This window comes from Micromys minutus (genome assembly GCF_963924665.1).
Source record: "Micromys minutus genome assembly, chromosome: 4".
Taxonomy (NCBI): Eukaryota; Metazoa; Chordata; class Mammalia; order Rodentia; family Muridae; genus Micromys; species Micromys minutus.
The window spans coordinates 80,117,166-80,139,791 of record NC_137973.1 but is presented as its reverse complement, the minus strand read 5'-3'; the positions used below and the strand labels follow the sequence as shown (position 1 = coordinate 80,139,791).

Below are 22,626 nucleotides of genomic sequence, written 5' to 3'. Positions count from 1 at the left end.
TCCTGTACTTCAGTTCTTGTTGTCTTTAAATCTGTGGCAGCCTTGTGTTGTTCTCGTCCGCTTTCCGGACTGACTCACGAAATACTAAACCCCGTTAAGTGCTGGCTCAAGATGTGCGCCAAGTGGCATCTTCACCCGACCCTGGTCATCTGATCTCAACTATTTTGGTTACTTAATATTTTCCTAGTTCATTCTCAAAATCCCAACATTAAACTCTGAATCCTCCCGCTGTTAGTTTGGCATTTATCTACATATGTATGTATATATATATATATATATATATATATATATATATATATATATATATATATATATATATGAAAAAATGGCAGCATTATTTATTCCGGATTCTTTAATGGAAAGTTACATCAGCAGTTTCATTACAGAGAAGCAGCCTCTTCTAAGACCATTAGTAGAAAAACACACACATTTACTTGGAAAGTAGAGAACACCAGGAACCGGCCTTTGCCCGATTTCCCCCAAATGAGCTACAGAGCATACATGATAATTCTATGTTTGTATCTTGGGGGGGGGGGATTCTGCCATCTCTTTCAGGAAGAAAAAAAAGAAAGGAAGGAAGGAAGGAGGGAGGAGAGAGACAGAGAGACAGAGAGACAGAGACAGAGACTTTGATTGATTTTCAGGGGACTGGCTCTGGTGGCTGGGATAAGAAGGAAATACCACTAAGCCTAACCACAACTGCAGTGGATGAAAAGTGGGTCCCTCGTCGCCACTCACCGCAGACCCCTCTGATACTTGCCAGGAAAGCAAGGAAGAAATGCCTTCTGATGGGGCCACAAACACAGGCCCCAGAGACCCTCTGGCTCCCAGGCCAGCCACTCTGCCTCAAAGTGAGGTGCAGACGGAAGGGTGAGGGATGGCTAGCTGGGAATTAGCAGCCCCTGATCGCTCAGAGCAGGCCTGCAATGGAGCTGATTTCAAATGAAAGCCCCCCCCCCCCTGTCATTGGAAAACCAGAGTAGCAGGGAGAAGATGGGATTTCAATAGGTTATTTTTAATTTTGGGATTCAAGTCGAGACCAGGAAGAACAAGAGGTGTTTATTTACTATTTATCTCCTTATTTAGTTTTCCAAACCCAGAGTGCTTGCTCTGCTTTTCCTGGGAGGGTAAGCCAACTCCGGCTGCTGTATTACTTCTTTGGGCTTCTATGCTAATAAGGCACAGAATCTGACAGAAAGGATAAATACCTTTCCCTGCTGATGGTTAATTGGTAGTGGCATGTGTCTTTCTTGCACTCTCACAGAGGGAATTTTCTGATCATCAGGACACAATTGGGCGCTCCCTTCCCCCATCCCTTGAAACAGAACAAAATGCTGAGAGAGGGCAAGAGGTCCCCAGGCGTTGTATGACCCCCTCAGCCAGTGCATTCAGTCCTCAGGAGTTATCCCTAATTTCTCTCCACCTCAAGAACACAACTGTCTCACAGCAAATCATTCAGCCTTGACCACACTTTTCAAAGGGCTCTTGCAGATGGATTGCACCAAGCCAGGGTGATGCTAATCTACTGCTTGCATTTGAAACCCCTTTGGGAACTAGAGATTGGGACCTGCTGCTGAGGGAACGTGACCGTTAGGATTATGGGGACCGTGGCTTTTTCTGGCTGCAAAGTAAACAATAGAGCAATTGTGGGCTTACAGGTCTGGGGGACCATCAGGGCTGCGTTGGAGGAGCAGTGTGTAAAAGCCCCCAGCAACCAGTCTGGAGGCTTTGCTCCCAGATGCTGAATGCTCTCAAGGGTTCAGAGGAGCCACCCCAGTGAGTACAAAACAGGGTACTTCTGTTTAAAGGCTGCCTTCTGTAGTTGTGTTGACTTTTTGACGGAACGTTTAGAAACTCGGGGTGCCCAAGCACTCCACGGGGAATAAATAATCGGGATTTTTCTCGGGAGAGAAATGTGAACGTGTGTCCCTATCAAAACTAACTCGCATGTGTCTGCTGATCTGCTTGGCTTATGCCAGGCCTGCTGTCTCCTCCCTTCTCCCTCGGCCCACCCCCATCCACCTACTTGCCCGGGACTATTTTCAATCAGGAGGTCAATTTGTCTTTGGAACATCATACTTCCTGCCTGGAAACAGCCCTGGATTGTATAATAGTCTGACAGGGAAGTTTCAAGACTCTCAGGAGTTTCCTGGGGAGGGTAGGCACGCCCTCATCCACCACTGCTTTTCCTCTGAGCTGTCCCTCTGCTATGCACAAAAGGTCTTCAGAGTAGAAATTGCTAAGCAAAATGGCAAATACCATTTGGAACTGTGCCCGCTGCAACAGCTAGATCTCCGTCCTTGTTAAGAAAGGTCCATCCGGCTGAGGGATGCTCTGGGTGAGGGTATGCAGGACCAGGAGCCCACTGACTCCTTTCCTGCCCAAATATGCCTGGTAGACAAAGGGTGTGACCTATTTGTATGCCGAGAAATTTGATTTTTTTCTATGATGGTTATTTGCCCTCAATTTAAGAAAATTACTTTGTTCTCCTTCCCTTTTATTTAATCAAATGGCAGTCAATTTCCTACTTCACTTGAATAATTCTCATAATTTTACAACACAATGAAAGGATTATAGATTAGTGCGGGTCAATCTCCTTCATAGTCTGTAAGATTCCAATCCACTGAAAGGCCATAGACAGCATCCTGCCTTCGGTACAAGGACGGCGCAAGGTGGAAAAGCACCCTGGCTGGTCACTGATGGCTCCCAGTGGGAGAGGGCCTCACTTTTAACCATTGAGAGTCCACGGAGCAAACGCAACGGGATAACTAGTCAGCACCTGCATAGTGGGTTCCAAGATGCCTGGGACGCTGGCCCCACTGTGAGGGTATCAGGGCCAGACTTTAAGGTGGCACTTGTCTCTGACATGGTGAGAATCAGACTCTCCTGACAGGAACGTTCATCAGTTTACCCTTCTTTCCCGTGGTCTTGCTCATCTGTAAGGAGAACGTGGCATTTGCTCCAACTGTTCTCCACTGCACAACCAAACGCTCAGAGGTGCAAAGTGTAAGAGAACACGTTCCCCCCTCTCACTTTGCTAAGGGTGGGTGGACTCAGATGATAGGTCACATGGAGCTCATCACTGCAGTCCTGAAGGACTGAGGTGCTGACCCTCAGACTGTTCCTTCCCAGACCAGAGCTCAGTTTAAACCTGGCTTTGCAGGAACCGAAGTTCTCAGAAAGAAGCCACACCTATGTTACAGAGTCTGCGAAGCTAAAACATTAGAAGCACTGTTGTGATTGAAAAGACTTGGGCTGTTGCACATTCACACTATATACACTTAATAGTCCTTCACTGTCCACCTCGGTGTCTACCTCACTTCTCACTCCCAAAGGCACGAGAAGCCTTTGGTGTGCATTCACTTAAGGACTACCTGCGTCTATCAATCCAGAAGCTAAGAGTACCACCACAAACACAAACCTCTAGAACACAGGCTTTCCTGTTTGCTGCAACTTGTCTACCTAATGTTCCTATCGATGCATTTCCACGGTGGCTTAGGACCCTCTTTTGTTCTTTAACTATAAAACGTCATGAAATTGTTTCCATGTTGAGACGTGTCATTTACTGCACCCCAAAGCTACCTTCACAAGTCACCTCAAGAAGAAAGCTGTACCGCTTTTGCAGTGAGACCCGTGTTTTCACCAACTGTTGCTGGAATGTCCTCCCAGCATGGGGTTCCTCTTCTGACTTCCTACCTAGCACTTAGGACTTCAAGACAAGGCAGAAAGAGTCAGACAACGTCAAGAGGACTCATGTCTTACTCCCTCCGCCCCGCCCTTACCCATCCATGTAGTCAATAAGGCCCTCGGGTTAAGGGCAAGCAATCAACTTCACTTTTCACCCAGGGGAAAAGACTGCTGTTCACCGAAGTTACCCACTGTGAATGCAGCACCAGCTTCAAAGAGCCTGCTGAGAACTAAACCAGTTCCTCTGTGCGATGAATTTAGACATGTGTTTCACACATGTCATACATACATAACACAAATTAGCTTGGATCTTCTAGAATGTTCTTACTTTGTTTTTACTCACTGAGTTTCTTTCTTTCTTACCAAAGTCATTGTGTGTGTACATATGTGTGTGTGAATGTGTGTCCATATAAACATGTTTCTCAGTTTTCCGACTCAAATAAAACCTCCCCAAGCATAGAACACACTCATACACACATACACACACAGTCACACATCACCAAGAGATTAGAAAACTATCTGACACTGACTATAATGAGCACATTGTGAATATCTGGTGACCTAATAATCTGTTGGCTGTATCACCAGAGAATAGAGGACTGGGGGAAATAAAGATTTCAGGAGTTTGGTTGTGGAAAACAGGTTTAATGTAGGGCTATGAACATATTAAAAATGAGGCTAATGTGTGCTATCACACACCTATATTCTCAGCACTAGAGAGCAGGGGCAGGAGGATGGGGACTTTGGGAACAGCCTCGGCTATATAACATGATCCAGTCTTAACAACTCAAGGTCTGGAGACAACCTTCAGAGCCTGAATACCTGTCCAAGTAAACAAGAACACAAGGATGAAGGCTGGCCCTTGAGGAGAGGATGTTATGTAGTTCTCTTTGTTACTGATGAAGCCCAAGGCCTTGTACATGCTAATTAGCTGTTCTACTACTGAGCTGTGTATACTCAGCTTTTGTAGAAACAGCTCAATGTAAAGAAGCACATGTGTATAAACATTCTAGGAAGCACAATACATATGAAACTGGCCTACGTTCTCTCTGAAACTAGCACAGTTAAGAGATGACACAGTATAAAGTCCTGAGGACCAGCCCACCAGGGCTTTCGGCTCTCCGGTTGCTTGCCGTGTGCACTATCATTTTTATATATACATAACTTCTCAGATAACCCAAAATGTACCTTTGGATTCATGTGAAAACTGAGAATAGACAACAAGAGCAACAACAAAAAAGAACATTTTTTTTTGTATATTAAAATATGTTTATTGTCCAATATAACCAATCCCTCAAGATAATAAAAGACGCTCGATTCAAAGCGAACGAGTTTACAGATGCACTCCTGTGTTTCTAAAAGTTCATGATGGGTTCATTGCGTAGGTGTGCTTTGCCTGTTTCCCTACTCTGGGAAACTGTTGGGTTTGGTTTGTTGTTGTTCTCTGTGGTGGTGGTGGTGGTGGTGGATTTTGTTTTGAAACTCTGTGAGCAAGTCCACAATACTCAGAACCAGCAAAAACAGAACATGGAGTATTTCTAACACAGCTGTGGAATCTGGAGAGGATGAAAGGGAGGAAAAGGGGATGATCATAACTTGTAAAAAAAAAAATGTATCAGTCTTCTAAAATATCGCAGATCAAAATGTATGACATAAATTTTTTTTCACCTATGCTTCTTCTTGGAGAACTCTCTTCCCCATTCCCCTCCCATTTCCTCCCTCCCCCCTCCCCCTCCCCCTTCTCTCTCTCTCTCTCTCTCTCTCTCTCTCAAAATTGTTGTGTTTTTCACAATTTCTTTTAACATTTCAAAGACACATTTAAAACAATACAAAAACAGTATTGTTCTTTTTTTTTTTCACTATCTCCACATTCAATGTGTGAGTATGTTGACCCACAAGCTGACCTTCTTTATCTGGCCTTGACACAGGGATTGAAGCCAATTACTGAATAAGATCTAAGGACCATGTTAAAAATAAATGTTTATACTTTTGTGACATCAGGGAAGTACATGTCATGTTGAGAGAGGGACTTCCTGTAATTCAAGGGGAATTCCCCAGCCTTGGAGAGGGCACACAGAATGTAAATCACTTAGTAACAGCTGCTAGGCAAGAGTTCAGTAAATTCAAACTACTCTGAACTTTGGGAGAACTTTTTCCTTCTCAGTACTGGGTCTTGAACCCAGAGCCCCAACAGGTCTAAGTAAGTGATCTGTCTCTGAGCATCGTTCCCAGATCACAGTGGGAAATTGGAAACAAAACATAACAAAACCTACTTTTTGTTGTTGTTGTTATTTGGGTTTTTGATATTTTTTCAGTCTTATTTTTTAAATTCATTGATTTTTCTCGCCTACAATATATCCTGGCCACAGTTTACCCTTCCTCTACTGCTTCCAGACCCCACCCATCTCCCCTCCCCCCACATCCACTGTGGGACAGCAACTGAACACAGCGAAACAAGATGCAATAAGACTAGGCACAAACCCTCATGATGGAGGAGGTAACCCAAGAGCAAGCCAAGAGTCAGAGACACCCCCACTGCTACTGTTAAGAGTTCCGTAAGAACACCAAAGTAACAACCATAAGGTATATGCAGGGGACCTGGTGAAGACCCACACAGATTCTATGATTGTCACGTCTGACTCCGTGAGCCCCTGTGAGCCCTGCTTTGTGGATTCTGTGGTCCCAGTTCTTGAAGTGAAGAACTCTAACTCCTATAATCCTTCCTTCCCTCTTCTACCAGATCCTCAAAGCTCCTCCTAATGTTTGGCTATGGGTCTCTTCATCTGTTCAGAACTTGTGGAGTTACTGATACTTTAAAATAACGTTTATTGATCAAGATAATTTATCCTTCAAATATAATAAGGGACTAGACAATTCAAGAGAACGGTTTACAGATATGCATGTATGATTCTTTAAGTCTGTGGTGGGCAGATTGCATAGAAATTCTGTTTCTATGCTGCCCTTTCTTTTTTTTTAAAAAAAAAATTTAAACATTGTAGTAGCTCATGGGGAGTACTGACTTAGTCCAATACTCAGAAACACCAAATTATGAAAATGAAGCACTTCTTATATAGCGGTGGAACCTGGGGAGAATGAATGTTGAGGAAAAAAACAGATGTCTCACTGCAGCATTCTCCTCAGGAGACTGTCCAACATGGTCCAGCATGGAGGTCACATCTCTCTGGCCAGCAGATAGTACAACATGCATTCAATACCCCAATCAGCAAACCAGCAGGTGGGACTCAAGCCTCCAAGCTGAAGGAGAACATAGCTCCAAGGAGTCACGCTGAGTGTAGTAAAATTGCACCCATCTCTTTTGGGAAGTGAGTTACAAAGGCAATTTGACATGACATGAAATGACAGAAAAGCCCGAAATCACAGATATTTCACGTGACTGTCAAAAAAATAAACAAATAACAAAATCAAACAAACAAACAAACAATGGGCAATTGAGGTTCTTTCCCTTTTACTTTTGAACAATTGGTCTCACTTTTGGCCCATTAGCATGATGTGCAGTTCCGTAACACAGTATATCCACACATGCTGAAATCACCTATGTCCATCTAGTCAAGGACTGTCCAGGAACACCCGCCGGACTTACGTGTAGGCCCAGAGTAAAAAGCAGAGACCATGATAAACTGGCTATAAAATTCACTTGGCATTTCTAGGCTCCCAGAGCATTTCATCATGACGCATACATTGAGAGCATCCATGGGCCAGAGCCTAGGCTGCTGAGTAAACACTACTTTTGAGAAGTGACACTCTGGTTACGCACTGGATCACATTACACAAGCAAGGGTCCCTTTAGCAGACCTCAGAACCCATGCAACAATCACTGGGTTTGTTCTAAAAAACTAAAGAAAGTAATCTTCAGTGTTTAGATCCCCTGACCCCCAGCATTTTCTAAGATCATCTGCTCCTTAAAGGAGCAGAACTGGCTGACAGGAATTCTCTAGGAGCGAGGTCTGGACACTTTTATCTGTTCTTTTCGTTCTCCTGATCAGGATAACTAACCCTGGAGCTTGGATTATAACTCATTAGAGTTACTTAAGACAAAACCTTTCAGGGCACTGTCAGGGTATAGTCTGATATTTATGCTCATAAACACAAAGCTCACTGCCTTACTTAAGCTTATTTATTGAAACATTTGGTAGAGATGAAAGGTGTGCCGTGCCGCCCCCAGAATTACACAGGTGTGGACTGGAGATCTAAAACCCCACCCCTGGGGAAATTGGGCAGCCAGGAAGACACTTGCCCCACAGGTCTGAAGACCTACATCCGAACCACCAAAAATCAGGTGAAAAAGCCAGATGCCTTGGTGTTCACAGTGCCAGGGCTAGTGCAATGAGATGGGAGACAGACTGAAGAATAAGGGTTAAAATAAGAAACCTTGTTTAAAACCAGTGCACTCACACACCACACTTCCACACCACACACACTCACACTCCACACTTCCACACCACACACACACACACACACACACACACACACACACACTCACACACCACACTTCCACACCACACACACTCACATACCACACTTCCACACCACATACACACACACCCTTCCCCCTCTCTCTCACACACACATAGACACACACACACACACACACACACACATTAAGAGAGAAAGAGTGAGAGAGAGAGAGAGAATATAAAGAGAATATAAAGGAAATTCTTTTTTATACTAAGTAGACAATTACTTCAGTTCCATAAATTCACAGATCCTAAGTCATGTCCCTATTTAGATGAACAGCTCTTGGGTTCTCATTCAAGGGAAAGAGAAAGGAGGTGTGGAGGGTATATGCAAAGTCATCTGGCTAATTAGAGGAGGTGGGAGACAGAGTTGTTTCCATTAAACTCCTCTGGAACAGTTGCAAGATCCACAAAATCTGTTTTTAGCTCAGACATCCATCGTGTTGGATGTGTGATGTGTTTTCAATTTAATGATAATTACCCTTTCCATTTCTTTGATAATTGCCCTCTCTATTATCATTTATGGAGATCCAAATTGTAAATCAAGACAAGACAGCCTGAAAAATATTATGATTGTCCCTTCTGAGGCCATCTCAAACTCAAGTAGCACCACCGACACCCGAGAATCCAGCTGCCCTCATTTGCATGTTTGCTATCACTTTATTTTAGGGTCCACTGGTTTTTCCTAAAGAGGAGGTTACAGGACAACAACAGGGCTGAATGACAATGTGGGCAGAGGCTATAACGTTAGCTGTGCTCCGAGTTATAAGCTTGTACTTGAAATGAAAATCCTGCTCTCCTGATGAAAGAGGAGTGAGCCACACGCTTGCTGTAAGTCTCCAGTCCCCATGGAGAGCATTTTATCACACAGTCTCCTCACCAGCTCCCACTGTTGGCCTGTGTGAGGAAAAAGTTCTTGTTACTCACTGTGAACCTTAGTCAGCATAGTGAGATGTGTGGAAAGACACCAGGGAGCTTGGATCTGAATTTCCAGGATCCTTCTCCCAAAATGAAACACAAGGAACTAAAGCGTACGCCCAAGAATGACTTGACAAAGGGCCCTGTCACCAGTCTAGAGCGTTTGGTTTTCAGGATTTTGGAAAGTTCCTTTTCTTTAGAAACCCATTAGTAAAACTTAATGTTGCAAACATTTAGAATAGAGATTTTTAAACTAGAAACATAGGAAACAGATATGTAGAACTAGTTGTTTCTAACTGTTATGATATGTTTTATTATTTTCTATTTGTGTGAATTGTCTTGACAGCCAAGATGGAACCCATACTTTTAAGGTATGATTGTCTCCATGTTATGAATTCCATTAAGACTGATATGAATTATATCTTCCCATATCTACTGTGATACCATATTTGTAGCTGATATGGTAACATCAGCAAATAACACTGACAGGGTTTGGTGATTTCAATGAGAATGTCCCAAGAAGCTCATGTATTTTTATGTTCTCCAGTTCTTGGAACTGTTTGGAGAAATTACTAGGTGTGGCCTGGTTGCGGGGGTTATATCACTGGTGTTGGGCTTTGAGTTTTCAAAAGCCAATGGCATTCCCAGTTAGCTGGCTCTGTCTCATGTTTGAGCATCAAGATGTGAGCTCTTACCCACTGCTCCAGCATCCCTCCTGTCTGCATGCTGCTATGGTCCACACTAATGGCCACTGAGTCTAATCCTGTGGGAACTGTGAGCCGCAAAGTAAATGCTTTCTTATTTATAACGTGTTTGGTCATGGTATCTATAGCATAGCAATAGAAAAGTAACAAAAACATGGGGTATCTATAAAGTGTTCATTTTTAATGTCAGTGCACCACAACCTCGAAAGAAGTCCCAATTCTGGAAGTGCCCAAAAAATAGTTGACCTCTTGTCTGTAGGGGATTTTCTTGACTGTTGATGTAGAAGAACCCAGACCACTGTGGGCAAGGTCATTCCCTATGCAGTTCTGAGCAGGAACTTGACTGACAGCTGCATTAACTCTTTCTCTCTTAAGCTCCCTTTGACCAATGTATTTTAACAAAGCAACAGGAGTGAAATTATGATACCACGAATACCACACAAATTGCAAAACAAACAAACAAACAAACAATGTTTTTCTCCAGGCAGGGTTGGTAAACTTTAGCAAGTCAGCTCAGGACTTTGATAAGATTTTGAGAAAGAGAAGACATGGGCACAAATGTAACCGGAGCTCTCTTTTGGTTCCTTTAGTGGCTATGTGAGCTTGGTTGATTAGCATTCACCCTCTGAAGTATATTTATTACCATTTCAATATCTTCCTGTTGCTCTGAGAACAGAGTGAAATATCCTTAGGACCTTTTATCCAAAATATTTGTCCTGGATTTTTTTTTTATGCTTAATCCCCACATACTTCTGTCTAAATGCTCTCAAATCATGACACTTGCCTCTTTCCTGCTCACTTCTGCTCACTATATAGGTGTTCGTGGCTTCATTAACTCAGAGTTTCCACCATGTATAAAGTTATGTAACTGAAGGTCCCTGAATACACAATGAACAAAAATCAATTCAGAATCAAACAGGTTTCTGGCAATGCTGGCTCAGGATGCTGGCATCACATGGTTTCACTGAAAACTTGGTGCTGAGCACAGAGCCCAGTCTTTCGCACCCACATCAATGGCAAAGCTTCCTGAACCACCTCAGCTTTTCTATTGGTTAGTTTTACATCAACTTGACACAAGTTAAGTCTTGGAAAAAAGAAGAGAGCCTCTGTAGATAGAAAGAATACCTTCATAAATTTGGCTGCAGGCAAGCCTGTAGGGCATTTTCTTAATTATTAATTGATAGGGGAAGGCCAAGTCCTTTGTGAGTGGAGTCATCCCTGGGCTACTAGTCCTAAATTCTATAAGAAAGCAGGCTGAGCAAGCCTTAAGAAAGAGCTCAGTAAGTAGCATCCCCTCGGTGGCTTATTCACCTCTAAACAGTACCCATGCATCAGCTCCTGCTTTTGGGTTCCTGCCCTGTTGGAGTTCCTGCCCTTCCTTCAGGGAAGAGCTAATACAATGTGAAGATGTAAGTCATGTAAACCCTTTCCTCCCTGTATTAGTCAGGGTTATCTACAGGAACATAACTTACAGAATGAATTTATAAATATATAAATATGTTTAATATATTTCCTATTTATATGTTATAATAATATATAAATTTATTAAAGTTTATATATAATTTGTATTTTATATATTTAAACATAAATATATATTGAGAGGGAGAGAAAGAGGTAAGAAATGGATAAAGAAGATTTATTAGAATGGTTTGCAGGCTGTGGTCCTGCTAATCCAATATTAGCTGCCTGTAAATGAAGTCCCAGAATCCAGAGTTTTTCAGTCCCTGAGACTGGGTGTTGCAAATGGTCTTCTATTTATGCCAGAATTCCAAAGGTCTATGCTCTAATGATAGTGAAGGAATGGATTTGCTAACAAAATCAAGAACAAGGAAGCAAGTAAAGAGATACTTCCTTCTTCCCTGCCTTTCTTAAACTGCCAGCACAAGGCGTAATTTTTACATCTCAAACGATCTGGATTAAAGGTTTATCTTCCTGCCCCCAAGGGTCCCGATTAGAAGAGACTCTTCTCAATTTAAGTGATTTAAATAAGAAAAAAAAATTCTTCACAGGTGTGGCCAGTCATTTGGGTTTAGTTAATCCCATACATAGCTAAATAGACTACAAGAAAAGCCTTCACAGTTCCCCAAATCTCCTCTACCTCAAATCCACCAGGGGCTGGGACTAAATGCATGCACCCCTACCACCGGGCTGTGACTCGAGTTTCCTTAAAACAAAATAATTTCATTTATTCTGGCCTAAGATTAGGATGGGATTTCCAGTAGTTCCTAAAACAGCCCTTAATATATTGCTCCCTATTTGTCCTCTGTGTTTCTAAGAGGCCACAGTCCTATTGACGACAAGTATAGAATAGCAATACTGTCACTGGAAAACACTGAAGCTGCTCAGTGTCCTACAGTGGCAGATATGGCTTCAGTTTTTGTGTAAATACAAGATCATCCATCTCATTGATATTCAATCTTGCTTTGGTCTTTAGAAAATGATAAAACCATTTGTTTATAAAAACATTGGCTTATAACATCTTAAAGACTTATTATCAGTAAATATTTGATTGGTATACATGTTTTAACTCTTTTTTTTTTTTTTTGTTTTGTTTTGTTTATGTACTGGAGACTGAACTCGGGCTTAACATATGCTAAGGCAAACTCGCTATTGTTGAGCAATATCCCCAGTGTGTATTTCTGTTCTATATGTCTTCAGGCCCAGGCTGCCATACAATTTTCTTGAGTGAAACAAGATCACGGATGGAAAAATGTTTTAAAAACCCTGTTCTCTTTCCCGGATGGTTTTATATCAACTTGACCTATGCTAAAGTCATCTGAGAGGCTGGAACCTCAGAAAATGCCTTCATCAGATCAAGCTGTAGGCAAGCAAGCTTGTTAGATGTTTACTTAATTGGTGGCTGATTGGGAAGCCCCAGCCCATTGTGGGCGGTGCTAGCACTGGGTTCTATAGTAAAAAAGGACGAGAAAACCATAAAAAGCAAGCCAGTCAGCAGCACCTCCCATGGCTTCTGTATCAGCTTCTGACTCCAGAACCCTGTTCTGTTTGAGTTTCTCTTCTGACTTCCTTTGATGCTTAACTGCGATATGGAAGCGAAAGCCAAACCGGCTCTGTCCTCCGAGAGTTGCTTTGGTCATGGTGTTTCATCACAGCAATATTCACTCTAACTACAATGGCCTTTGAACGAAATTCACTCTCCCAAGGTAGAGTAGATCTCCATGATAGCATCCCCCTTTCCCACTAAGGCCTGGGCACCTCCTGTAAACTCTTCAGCACTTGTTGAATGTGAAACACACTTATGTTGCACGTTGCTATTTGAAAACTATTAACATTTCCTGCTCCACTTATGTTTCTTAGGCCTGTTGTACAGTCAGCTTTATAGCCCTATGACTGTGGACATTTGCTTCACTAAATGAACCATAAAAATGTAATGTGTGGAATATTTTATTTTGTTAAGAGCAACTGTGTCTTGACGTCTACCTGGTTCTGGGCTGAGTGTGGAACTCAGTAGTAGAGTGCTTGCCCAGAATGCTAGAGGCCCTGGGGTCAGTGGGTGTGGCTGCAAAGTCAACACACAACTCCTTACTCTACAGGTTCACTTACAAAGGACAGGACTCTGGGGCAAAATAAAACTTGAAGTTTGCCCCTGGGGTGACTAAGATGTGATCTTTGCAAACTTTCTCTCCTTCACATCTCTAATTGATGAAGCAGAGTTTGTAACAAAGTTAATTTTCTAAGGATCATGGCAAAAACTACTTAAATCAACTCCTGCTCAGGGTTTCCAGTGGTGAAAAGAGCAGCCCCTACCTACCTGCCTGCCACCAGCCCTGCTTGCTGCGCCTGTCCTTTCCTGGAACCCCCACATCTACAGAGTCTTGCAGTCTTCCTTGGCTACAGTGATTTTAGACAACCCTAGGGTTAGCCATCTCCTCTATTAAAAAGGCAGTGACAGTCCCTCATCCTCGTCCCATCTCTCCTTCTGGTTAGGGTTCTTTGCTGCTGTCCCATGAGACTTTCGGACACAGCCAGTAGGAAGAGGCACACCCATGCTTGTCACCACTTCAGCACACTAGTGTGTCCCTTGGTGTTGTCCTTCATCGGTGGCCTCCCGGTTTTTCTGTGAGAGACCACGTTTCTCATTTCTCACCACTCCTCCCAGTCCGCTCATCTCAACAGCAGCCAGCTCCTACTAATGGTCTCGGAAATCCTTTGCAGCTTTTGCTTCCTTTTTATTTCCCATAGATACCACCTCATCTGGGTTCTCATTGATCTCCTTCCTGTCTGGACTGCAATAGCCCATGAGTCGATCGTCCAGTTGTACACTCTGCTTAACCTGGACCACTCCCAATGCACACCCTCTGTTTTGTTAGACCTTCACCAAGTTCTTAACTTCTGCGTCTTCATCACCTAATAGATAGTTGTCCCGTTGAGTAATATTTCCTATTCAAAGCTTTGTTCTTATGGCCCACTACAACATAATATACTGCTATTCAGAATAATAGTATGCCTTGAATTTTGCTGAAATCCTTGGTTGGGTTAATTGTTGACCAAATTCATCTGCTGTCCTTGCTCTGTTCTTGACTATAGATACTTTGTGTGCCAACACTGAATTTCTATGAACACTCATCCTTGTTTCCAATAGATTGCCCACTGTTAATTTCCCATCCTAGAGCCAAGCCACTAACTAAGAAGGCAAACTTTCTTCTATGAATATGCCAATCAGCTTAGAGTTTGAAGTAGAAAAACGGCAATGCTCATGAGGACAGCAAAAGCTTCCTGGGGCTGTGCCAAGGAAGAAGGCAGAGTGGATTTGGGCCACCTCAGTAACTGTACCTGTTCTTCAAGGGATGGTTCAGACAGGAAGGGGGTTTTACCACCTCAGACCAGGCAGGGGACAAGGGAAAGAGATGCACATGTTCAAGGAGAAGTTTGCTTACCATTTTGAAAGTTAACCATGTCTTTGAATGTAAGGCAACCTGAACATTCCCCTGTTCTGATAAAAAGCTTTTCTCTTTGCCTATCCTCCAGTTGGGAGAGTGGTAGACGCACGTTTCCCCTCTAAACTGATATTATTTTAATTCTTGACCTTTTTTTGCAAATTGTGTTCTCTTCCCTGTTTCCATGTAATTGTGTTTATTTGCATTCAGTTGATGAAAATGTTGCTTTAGTGTCATTGGGAACTTATTGCCTCTTGAATCTTGTTAAAACCTCCCCTACACTGTTTCTTACTAGAGTTTTACAGTCTTGGTCTTATGCTTGTAAACCCACATAGATTTGTTTAACATATAAAAGTGCTATTGTTTGGAGTTGGATATTATTTTCAGAGAAAGTAATTTCAAATTCTAAAGAAGGTGGGATCCAGGTGCAGTGGCGTGCACCTGTAATCTCAGCTACCTGGGAAGCTACGGCAGGGGAATTGCCAAATGTGGGTGTTTGTAGCCAAGCTTATTGAAAAAGTTGTAATAAGCAGGAAATTTTAAAGAGCAACTTACTTCGATCTTCAAATCTTACTTTATTGTTCACTCTCAACTGATTTTTTTAAACAAAGAATAAGAGATGTATAAATTCAACATCACAGTTAAATTTAATAAATAACCTCAAATTATGGTAATGAGGAGATGGGTCTGCAGCTGCCTGGAAGAAACCTGCTTAGCTAGAATAAGGTCCTGGGTTAATTCCTCAGCACCACAGATATTAAAATAAAATATATAAAAGGTTAGCCCATCTTGGGTTCCTGTACTTTAGAAAACCGCTAAGGAAGACATTTTATTAGAAAGTAGATTCTCGCGCCGCATCTTGATTAACCTCATTTCTGTCTCGGACCAGAAATGCTGCTTCATTTTCTGCTACAGATTTGAGACTTGCTTGATAGAAAATCCATCCATCTACACATTGCTTAATTAGGAATGAATTTTAAGTATTCCGAACCTACACATGATACTTTGGCTCACAGAGACAGAAAGGAGCAGAAGAGCCATAATTAGTTAGCAGGCTGCTGTCCCAGAGCAGCAGGCAAGATAGCCAGCCTACTTTCCCTTTCCCTACTAAGCTAGCAAGGTACCACTGACAAGGTGATTCAGACTAGACTAAGAGAGCAAAGCAGAAAGGCTTCCCTGATGATGCCTCAACTGGTTATAACTACTAAAAATGCAAGTCCATTATAGAAAGGACAGGAGGGAAGGAGAGAGAAAAGGATGAAGTTGAGAGGCAGCCACACCTTAATCTCAACAGCTTAGTACCTGAGGCAAGGGTTTATGGACAACTTGCTACCTAGGGAGACCTTGTCTCAAAATACAAACAAACAAACAAACAAAAAAAAACAAAACAAAACAGAAAAAACAAAAACAAAATGAAAAAAAAAAAAAACAAAACAAAGAAAGCCAGCCATAAGTATTAATTTGCCACATAGTGGGATCATTTGATGATCTCCCTTTTGCAACTATAGGTTCCCATGAGTGTAAGGCATTAAGAGCAGATTGAAGGGTCTATTAACCCTGGGAGTTTGGAGAGGCTAAGGAAGCAGACAGTAGCTACTTCCGGACAAGATCAATTGCCACTGTGTAGGAGCTGTCTTCCCTTTCTTCCACTGATGAGGAGGAGCTGGCTTTTCCTCTGAAACCCCATGGAGTTGGTTTTGAACCTTAGCTATTACCAGCTGACAACCCAACCAGACAAGGGTGCCTTCCCTTAGGCTACACCCAACAGACTCAGTGGTTCCCCAAATCGATAACATTACTGTGTTCTGGCAAGTCTTCTTGCTTTGCATGGAGACTGGCTTCCTAATTCACCCTCCCACTGGTGTCTGATAGAGGAACAGATGCCCAGATTCTTGGGTCAGAGTTGGGCCCTGGTCTTCCTGTCAGTCTGTGCAAAGAGAGGGGTTTTCCAGCATCATATCAGCTTTCTGCTGTCTGGCCTGTATTTGCATGCTTAAAGTGAACAGGTGCTATCAATGGCTGTCTAATGACCAAGTTTAGAGTGAGATTGATCTTCTGATTTCCGGGTCTCCCTAAGTGGGTGGCAGCAGGCTCCTCCCTCCTGGGTTTGGTTACATTGTTCATTTCCAGGACTCTTGTGTAGCCTTTGCGCTCTTCATCTGAGCTGATTCCTCAAGCACCAGATAGAAACACGGTGCTTCTGCCGTTTGTCCCTTTGTCCCTTGGTATTAATAGCTGCCTTCATCTCTAGACTCTGAAGCAAAACAGTGAATGTATGGGCAAGAGCACCTTCCAACCTCTTGATTTTTTTTCCATGCTGAATTCGAAACATTGAGTGTTTTGTTTCTGTTCTAGGTGACAGGCTACTTTCTCTAAACTCCACAACTCATCCCGAAGACTATGGAGCCTACATAGTTTCTAAAGATAAACGATGAATTTCAAAGTAAGTCACAAGATAATTTTAGCTATGGCGTGAATTCAATCATTGTGCACAAGTGTGATGCTTTGCCTGTGGGTGATTTTCTAAGTTATAACATTCAGTGAGCCTTTATTTCAGGGTAAAATTGTAGTCCTGGGTAGAGATGGAAACGTGAGTCACTGCGTGTGTGGCTTCTTGTTAGTTGCTTGGTGGTGCTGACAGCTGGCTGCCTACCTATCTCTGTGTTGGACAAAAGAATTCTTGGGATGGGAGAGTACCCCTGCCTTGGAATGTGAGTGGGCATCACAAATCACATTTAAGGAGAGATGAATTAGAACTGCATGCAGCAAGAAGCCACTAGAATGCATTCCTTTGTAGAGGGATAAAACACCTCAGCTGGGCTACTTTTCTTGAGGATGTTAGTCAATGAAGGATAGGCTGAAGGCTTTTATAGAGGATGCTGGTTGATAAAGTAAGGTGCAGTGAAGTTCTTTATAATAGAGGGCTTCATGTGCCTAACCCACGATTCATTGCTGCCCATTGCTTTCCTGGTTAAAAGTAAGAGTTCCTGGAAGCTACCACTCTCAAGATGGTGACCAGCTCTACCTAAAGACCTAGGCTTTTGCACCAACCTGAATTTAAATTTGTATCATTCTAATTACCCAAACGGTGTTTCTGCTGCTGTCTATGGTGTTTCTTCGTACGTAGCTATAGGACTCACCTCTCCTCTACAAAGTGAGAGAAATATCGGTAGACATCCCAACAGACTGTGAACGCATGTGATCAAGCCAATAGATTAGGAACACTTGAAGTATTGCTGCATAGCAAGCATGAAATGTACTGATTAGCTATAGTGTTTGTCTCTGTCTCAGACTCTCAACTCCTATAGGTTGCAAACTCGGTGGTTTTCAGTATTACTGTTATCCATGGTTGTGGATATCATGATTGATAGAATGAATTTTAGTACTTGTGTTGTTGGTGATATTGGGATGCAGTGTCTCCCACAGGCTAACCTCTCCCTAAGCATGTGGGAATTATTAAAGAAAACCAAACTCCCAAATTCCTCTCTCTTTAAAGGGATTACAACGTGGTGTATTCCTGGGAATGCCAGGAAGGAAAATCATTGCCATTCCATTGCTGGTGAATGTGGGCTGGCAAGCCCTAAGGTGACAGGAGGGATCATGGGATCTGAAACTGGGGTTTGTTCCTGCCAGCACAGGGTGCGTTGGGAGAAGCAATTGGAAGGCTCTTTGCCATCTTGGAATCATGCGAACATCCACTGGCATAGCCTTTCAGAAGGCTGAGTGAAAAGGAGACAGCAAAACAAAAAGGCTTTCAGGGGAGCGAAGGCAGTGCTTCCAAATCACAGCAATGATTATGACCACCATTAGAGTTTAATGAGCCTATGGACAGCTAATGACTTCATCTCTCCAGTGGGCCTGCCAATTGCCCGTGTTTCTGTGCACATTCCTCCTTCTCTCCTAAGGAGCAAAATCATGGTGCGGTTAGATCAGACAAGACCAAGTCACTGCTTGATTCAACCATACTGCTTTCCTCTGGGGACTGAAGGTCCAGAGGAAAGAATACTGGAGCAGCATTTTTAAAGCCCTGGACTGCCATCAGAGTAGTCCAGTGCAAAGGTAGTTGACCATCAATTACTTTAGGACCTACACTCCTCGTCTCTAAAATGTCCTTGGTCATTGTCATGCTGATGATCACACAGTGATGAATCACATCCTATTTCCAAAATGACATTAAATACAGCATATGCCACTGAGATGTTTATATGTTGAAATACCATTTATTTTACTTAGGATGTATTACAAATGCTATCATTTATTTCAGACATATCTTCATTAGTAATTCAAGATAAAACGATATTTTAAGTTATAATAAGTGGTCTATTGGGTTATCGAAAACTATTTATTATAATAAGAGCTAAACTGAGTCAGAGTCATCTTGATTAACCATGCTATTATAATTTGTGTATGTATATGACCCTGGGGTTTTAATTCTGGCTACATGTATGCAAAATATGTCCTCTGCCACTTAGCTTTATACAAACTTGATATTCTGATCGTATTCAAAATGGATAACATTAATATTCATGGTCAAAGGCAAAAGTTAGTTAAGTAGGTGTGATAGCCACACATCTTACTAATAGGTTATTTATAGGGAGAACACATTTTTCATAAAAATAAAAGATAGTCTCTTCCTGTGTGACTCTGAGATACTTCTTCCATTGTTTTGTTTTTAAAAATATAACCCAGTATATACAGTGCTTTAAAAAAAAATAGAATACATTGGCAGCAATGCATTTGTATAGGATATGGTATTAGATATTAAAGCAATGCTTTTGTTGTGATACTTTAGAAATCCTAAACTCTACAGCAAAGTAGTCAGGCATCATTTTCCAATCTAATGCTGTCCATAAACTGATCGCCATGGTAACAGAAAGGACAGGGATGGATGCCTGCTCAGTCAAGGGAGCAGGTTGGGCTCTAGTCCCAAATTGTCAGTGGTACTGTCTGAGTGATTTAGAGTAATTAGCATTTATCCGGCTAAGATTTCTCGTAGATTTTTAAAGAAATGGTAAAAAGAACCTCAAATTTGAAGGGTGATATTTAGAGAAAAACTCTTCAGCAACAAAAATATTTAGCAGACTGTAATATGCAGTTGGTCCTAAGTCTGCTGTCTGAAGCTTGTTAGACATCAAGAGTGGATGGTTTAAATTTTGATTCTTCCCAGATTCGTTTCTTTTTCTATTGCTATGACAAAACACACTGACGAAGCAGTGTAAGGAGAAGGGATGTATTCGGATCTACAGTTCCACATTATAGGTCATCACCGTGGGATGCGCAAGAACCTGAGGGAACTGGTTTCACTCAGCAGCGAATGTGGTGACCCCTGCTCAGCTCAAGTCCTCCCTTTGTATAATCCAAATGCCAAGCCAAGGTCTGGAGCCACCCACAGTGGGCAGGCCGTCTTGCAACAATTAACCCAGTGAAAATATTCCCCAACAGATGTCCCCAGCACTCCTCCCAGGCAACTATAAATCTCACTAAGCTGACAATTGAGATGAACCACCACACTACAAAATAAAAACATGTAAGGAAAACCTTTTTGGTTTTGTGCAGAGATCTCTGTGATTTATTTGTATGAATAAAGTCAACATAAAAAAACAAAAAACCCACACGCCAAACAAAAAGAGAATGTTCATCTAGAGTAATGAATTATTTTTATAGAGCCTGTGTTTCTTTTTAAAATTTTATATGTATTTTTATTTATTTATTTATTTATTTTTTTAAAGAGATTCAAGATTTATTTATTTGTTCTTCTTAAAAAGACTTATTTTTGACTGGACTCAGATTTAGAAGTAGAAGCTCTCAGCGAGGACAGCCTACGTCTCTTGGCGATCTGTTCCTGGCGCTTTTCTTTGGCTTCCTTCATTCTCTTAGCCAAAAGTTTAGCGTATTCTGCAGCCTCCTCCTTGTTTTTCTTAGTGCGTTGCTTCTTCAGAGCGATGCGTCTGCGTTTGTGTTGCAGGACACGTGGAGTAACAAGACGCTGAATCTTGGGTGCTTTGGTCCTGGGCTTCTTGCCTTCTTTGTTTAAGGGCTTCCTGACAACGTATTGACGGACATCATCTTCTTTGGAGAGATTAAAAAGCTTTCGGATTCTACTAGCTCTTTTAGGTCCCAGCCGACGAGGCACAGTAGTATCTGTCAGTCCTGGAATATCCTTCTCTCCTTTCTTTACAATAACCAAGTTGAGAACACTCAGATTGGCATCCACAATGCATCCACGAACGGACTTGCGTTTCCTTTCTCCAGTTCTCCTGGGTCTGTAACAGGAATGCCCTTTACTCAACAGCAAGCGCACTCTGCCATGGGTCAATACGCCTTGCTTCATGGGAAAACCTTGTTTGTCATTCCCACCGCTGATCCGGACCACATAACCCTTCCACTCTTCACCAAGAGCGTCAGCAGCTACTTCTGTGGCCATGCGCTTCTCATAGAACGTACGAAGCTTGCGCTCGTCATCCACTTCAATGAGCTTCTGACAGCCAGTGGCAGGGAAGGAGATATTGAGCTTCATCTTGACACAGCCGACCGCCTAGGAGGCGTCACGAAAAAGCTGTATTTTTATTTTTATTTTTATTTTTATCTGCACTGGTGTTTTTGCCTAAATGTATGTCCGTGTGAGGGTGTCAGATCTTGAAGTTCCAGTTGTCAGCTGCCACGTGGTTGTTGGGAATTGAACCTGGGTCCTCTGGAAGGACAGTCAGTGCTCTTAACCACTGAGACAACTCTCCAGCCAGCAAAGCCTGTTTCTTAAAGATCAGAGTTTATATGCATTGTACTTTGCTGGGGAAAACTATAAGGGATATCATACTTGTAAATGTTTGCCATGAGCTGTCTCATCACTAAAAGCTGGGGGAGGAGTTAACTGGGCAAGTCCCTGTAGAGCTCAGGAAGCCCCAGGCAGAAGTCTTTTAACTCCTCAGACAAGGAAAAGACCTAAAACACCCATGAAAATCTCCAGCTTAGTGGGGACCCGGGACCTCCTCTCAGGGTCAACAGTCCTGATTCTAGGATGGAGAAGGGAGAGCCCTTTCCCAGATGGGTACCTGCAGTGCTGGTTTCACTTAGATGTTTGTGCTGCCCACAAAGCCTGCTGCTCACAGTGGCTTGATTGTGAAATGTTCCTTCCAGACTCCTGTGCTTGACTGTCTGGGCTCCAGCTGATGTTCTGTACTGGGAAGTTGCAGAACCTTGAGAGGTGAAGCCTCACTGGTAGACAGACTACTGGGGGTGGGGTCAGTCAGGGCTTCGGCTGACCACTAGCGGTGGGTCTAGCTCTCTGCTCTCCAGTTAGGCAAGATGTGAGCAAGGAGCGTGCTCCCAGGGCCATGAATCAAGGCCTGGTTGCCACATTGCCATAAAGATTTTGCCACGTCCCTTCAAAGGTGAACTCAAATCAACTGCTCCATTGTAAGTTGCTCCTGTCAAGGACTTGACCGCCTTGGCTGAATCAAAGCCAAGGGCTTGGAGACCCACCAGCTCCCAGTGTCCTCCCCTCAAGGTTGTCTCTCTCACTGTTCCTGTTGGCCCACCAGGCAGCCTCCTATGAGCGCTGACCTACCTGAAGGATATCTCTTAATAAACTAGAACCACTGTCCAGATCATCATTGACTCTCTTTTGTGCCTTGCTCTGCGAATTAACCCTTTACCATCTAAGGGGTAGGGGAGGTTGTATTCTTGTCTTAATAATATACAATTTGACCCATACAAAGAAAGCTAAAACTTTCCTGTTCATGCTACAAGTTTAAAAAGTTGCATGTTCTGTCGATACATGGGAATGACAGCAGCCCTCACTCTCACGCCCAAGCTCTAACTTACAAGTAGTTACGGCTCAGGAGGCGCCTACCTTAGTTACCTAAGCACTTGGGGACCTGAAGTAGGAGAACCAACATTTGAGGGCCGTCTGTCCTAGGCAGCCTGGGCTGTAGAATATGACCCTTC

At 42.7% G+C, this 22,626-nt stretch overlaps 1 protein-coding gene across 1 annotated transcript; it reads right to left on the bottom strand.

Annotated features, from left to right (window-relative positions):
• Positions 1-20,414: 20,414 nt before the first annotated feature.
• On the bottom strand, positions 20,415-21,232 carry LOC308420186 (small ribosomal subunit protein eS6). The gene has a single exon (XM_080916094.1). It carries the CDS (start codon positions 21,197-21,199, stop codon positions 20,450-20,452), a length of 750 nt encoding a protein of 249 aa, XP_080772220.1. The 5' UTR covers positions 21,200-21,232; the 3' UTR covers positions 20,415-20,449.
• Positions 21,233-22,626: the final 1,394 nt, after the last annotated feature.

Excerpts from the sequence above, each read along its gene's own strand:
- LOC308420186 (XM_080916094.1), bottom strand. The coding sequence starts at position 21,199 with ATGAAGCTCAATATCTCCTTCCCTGCCACTGGCTGTCAGAAGCTCATT.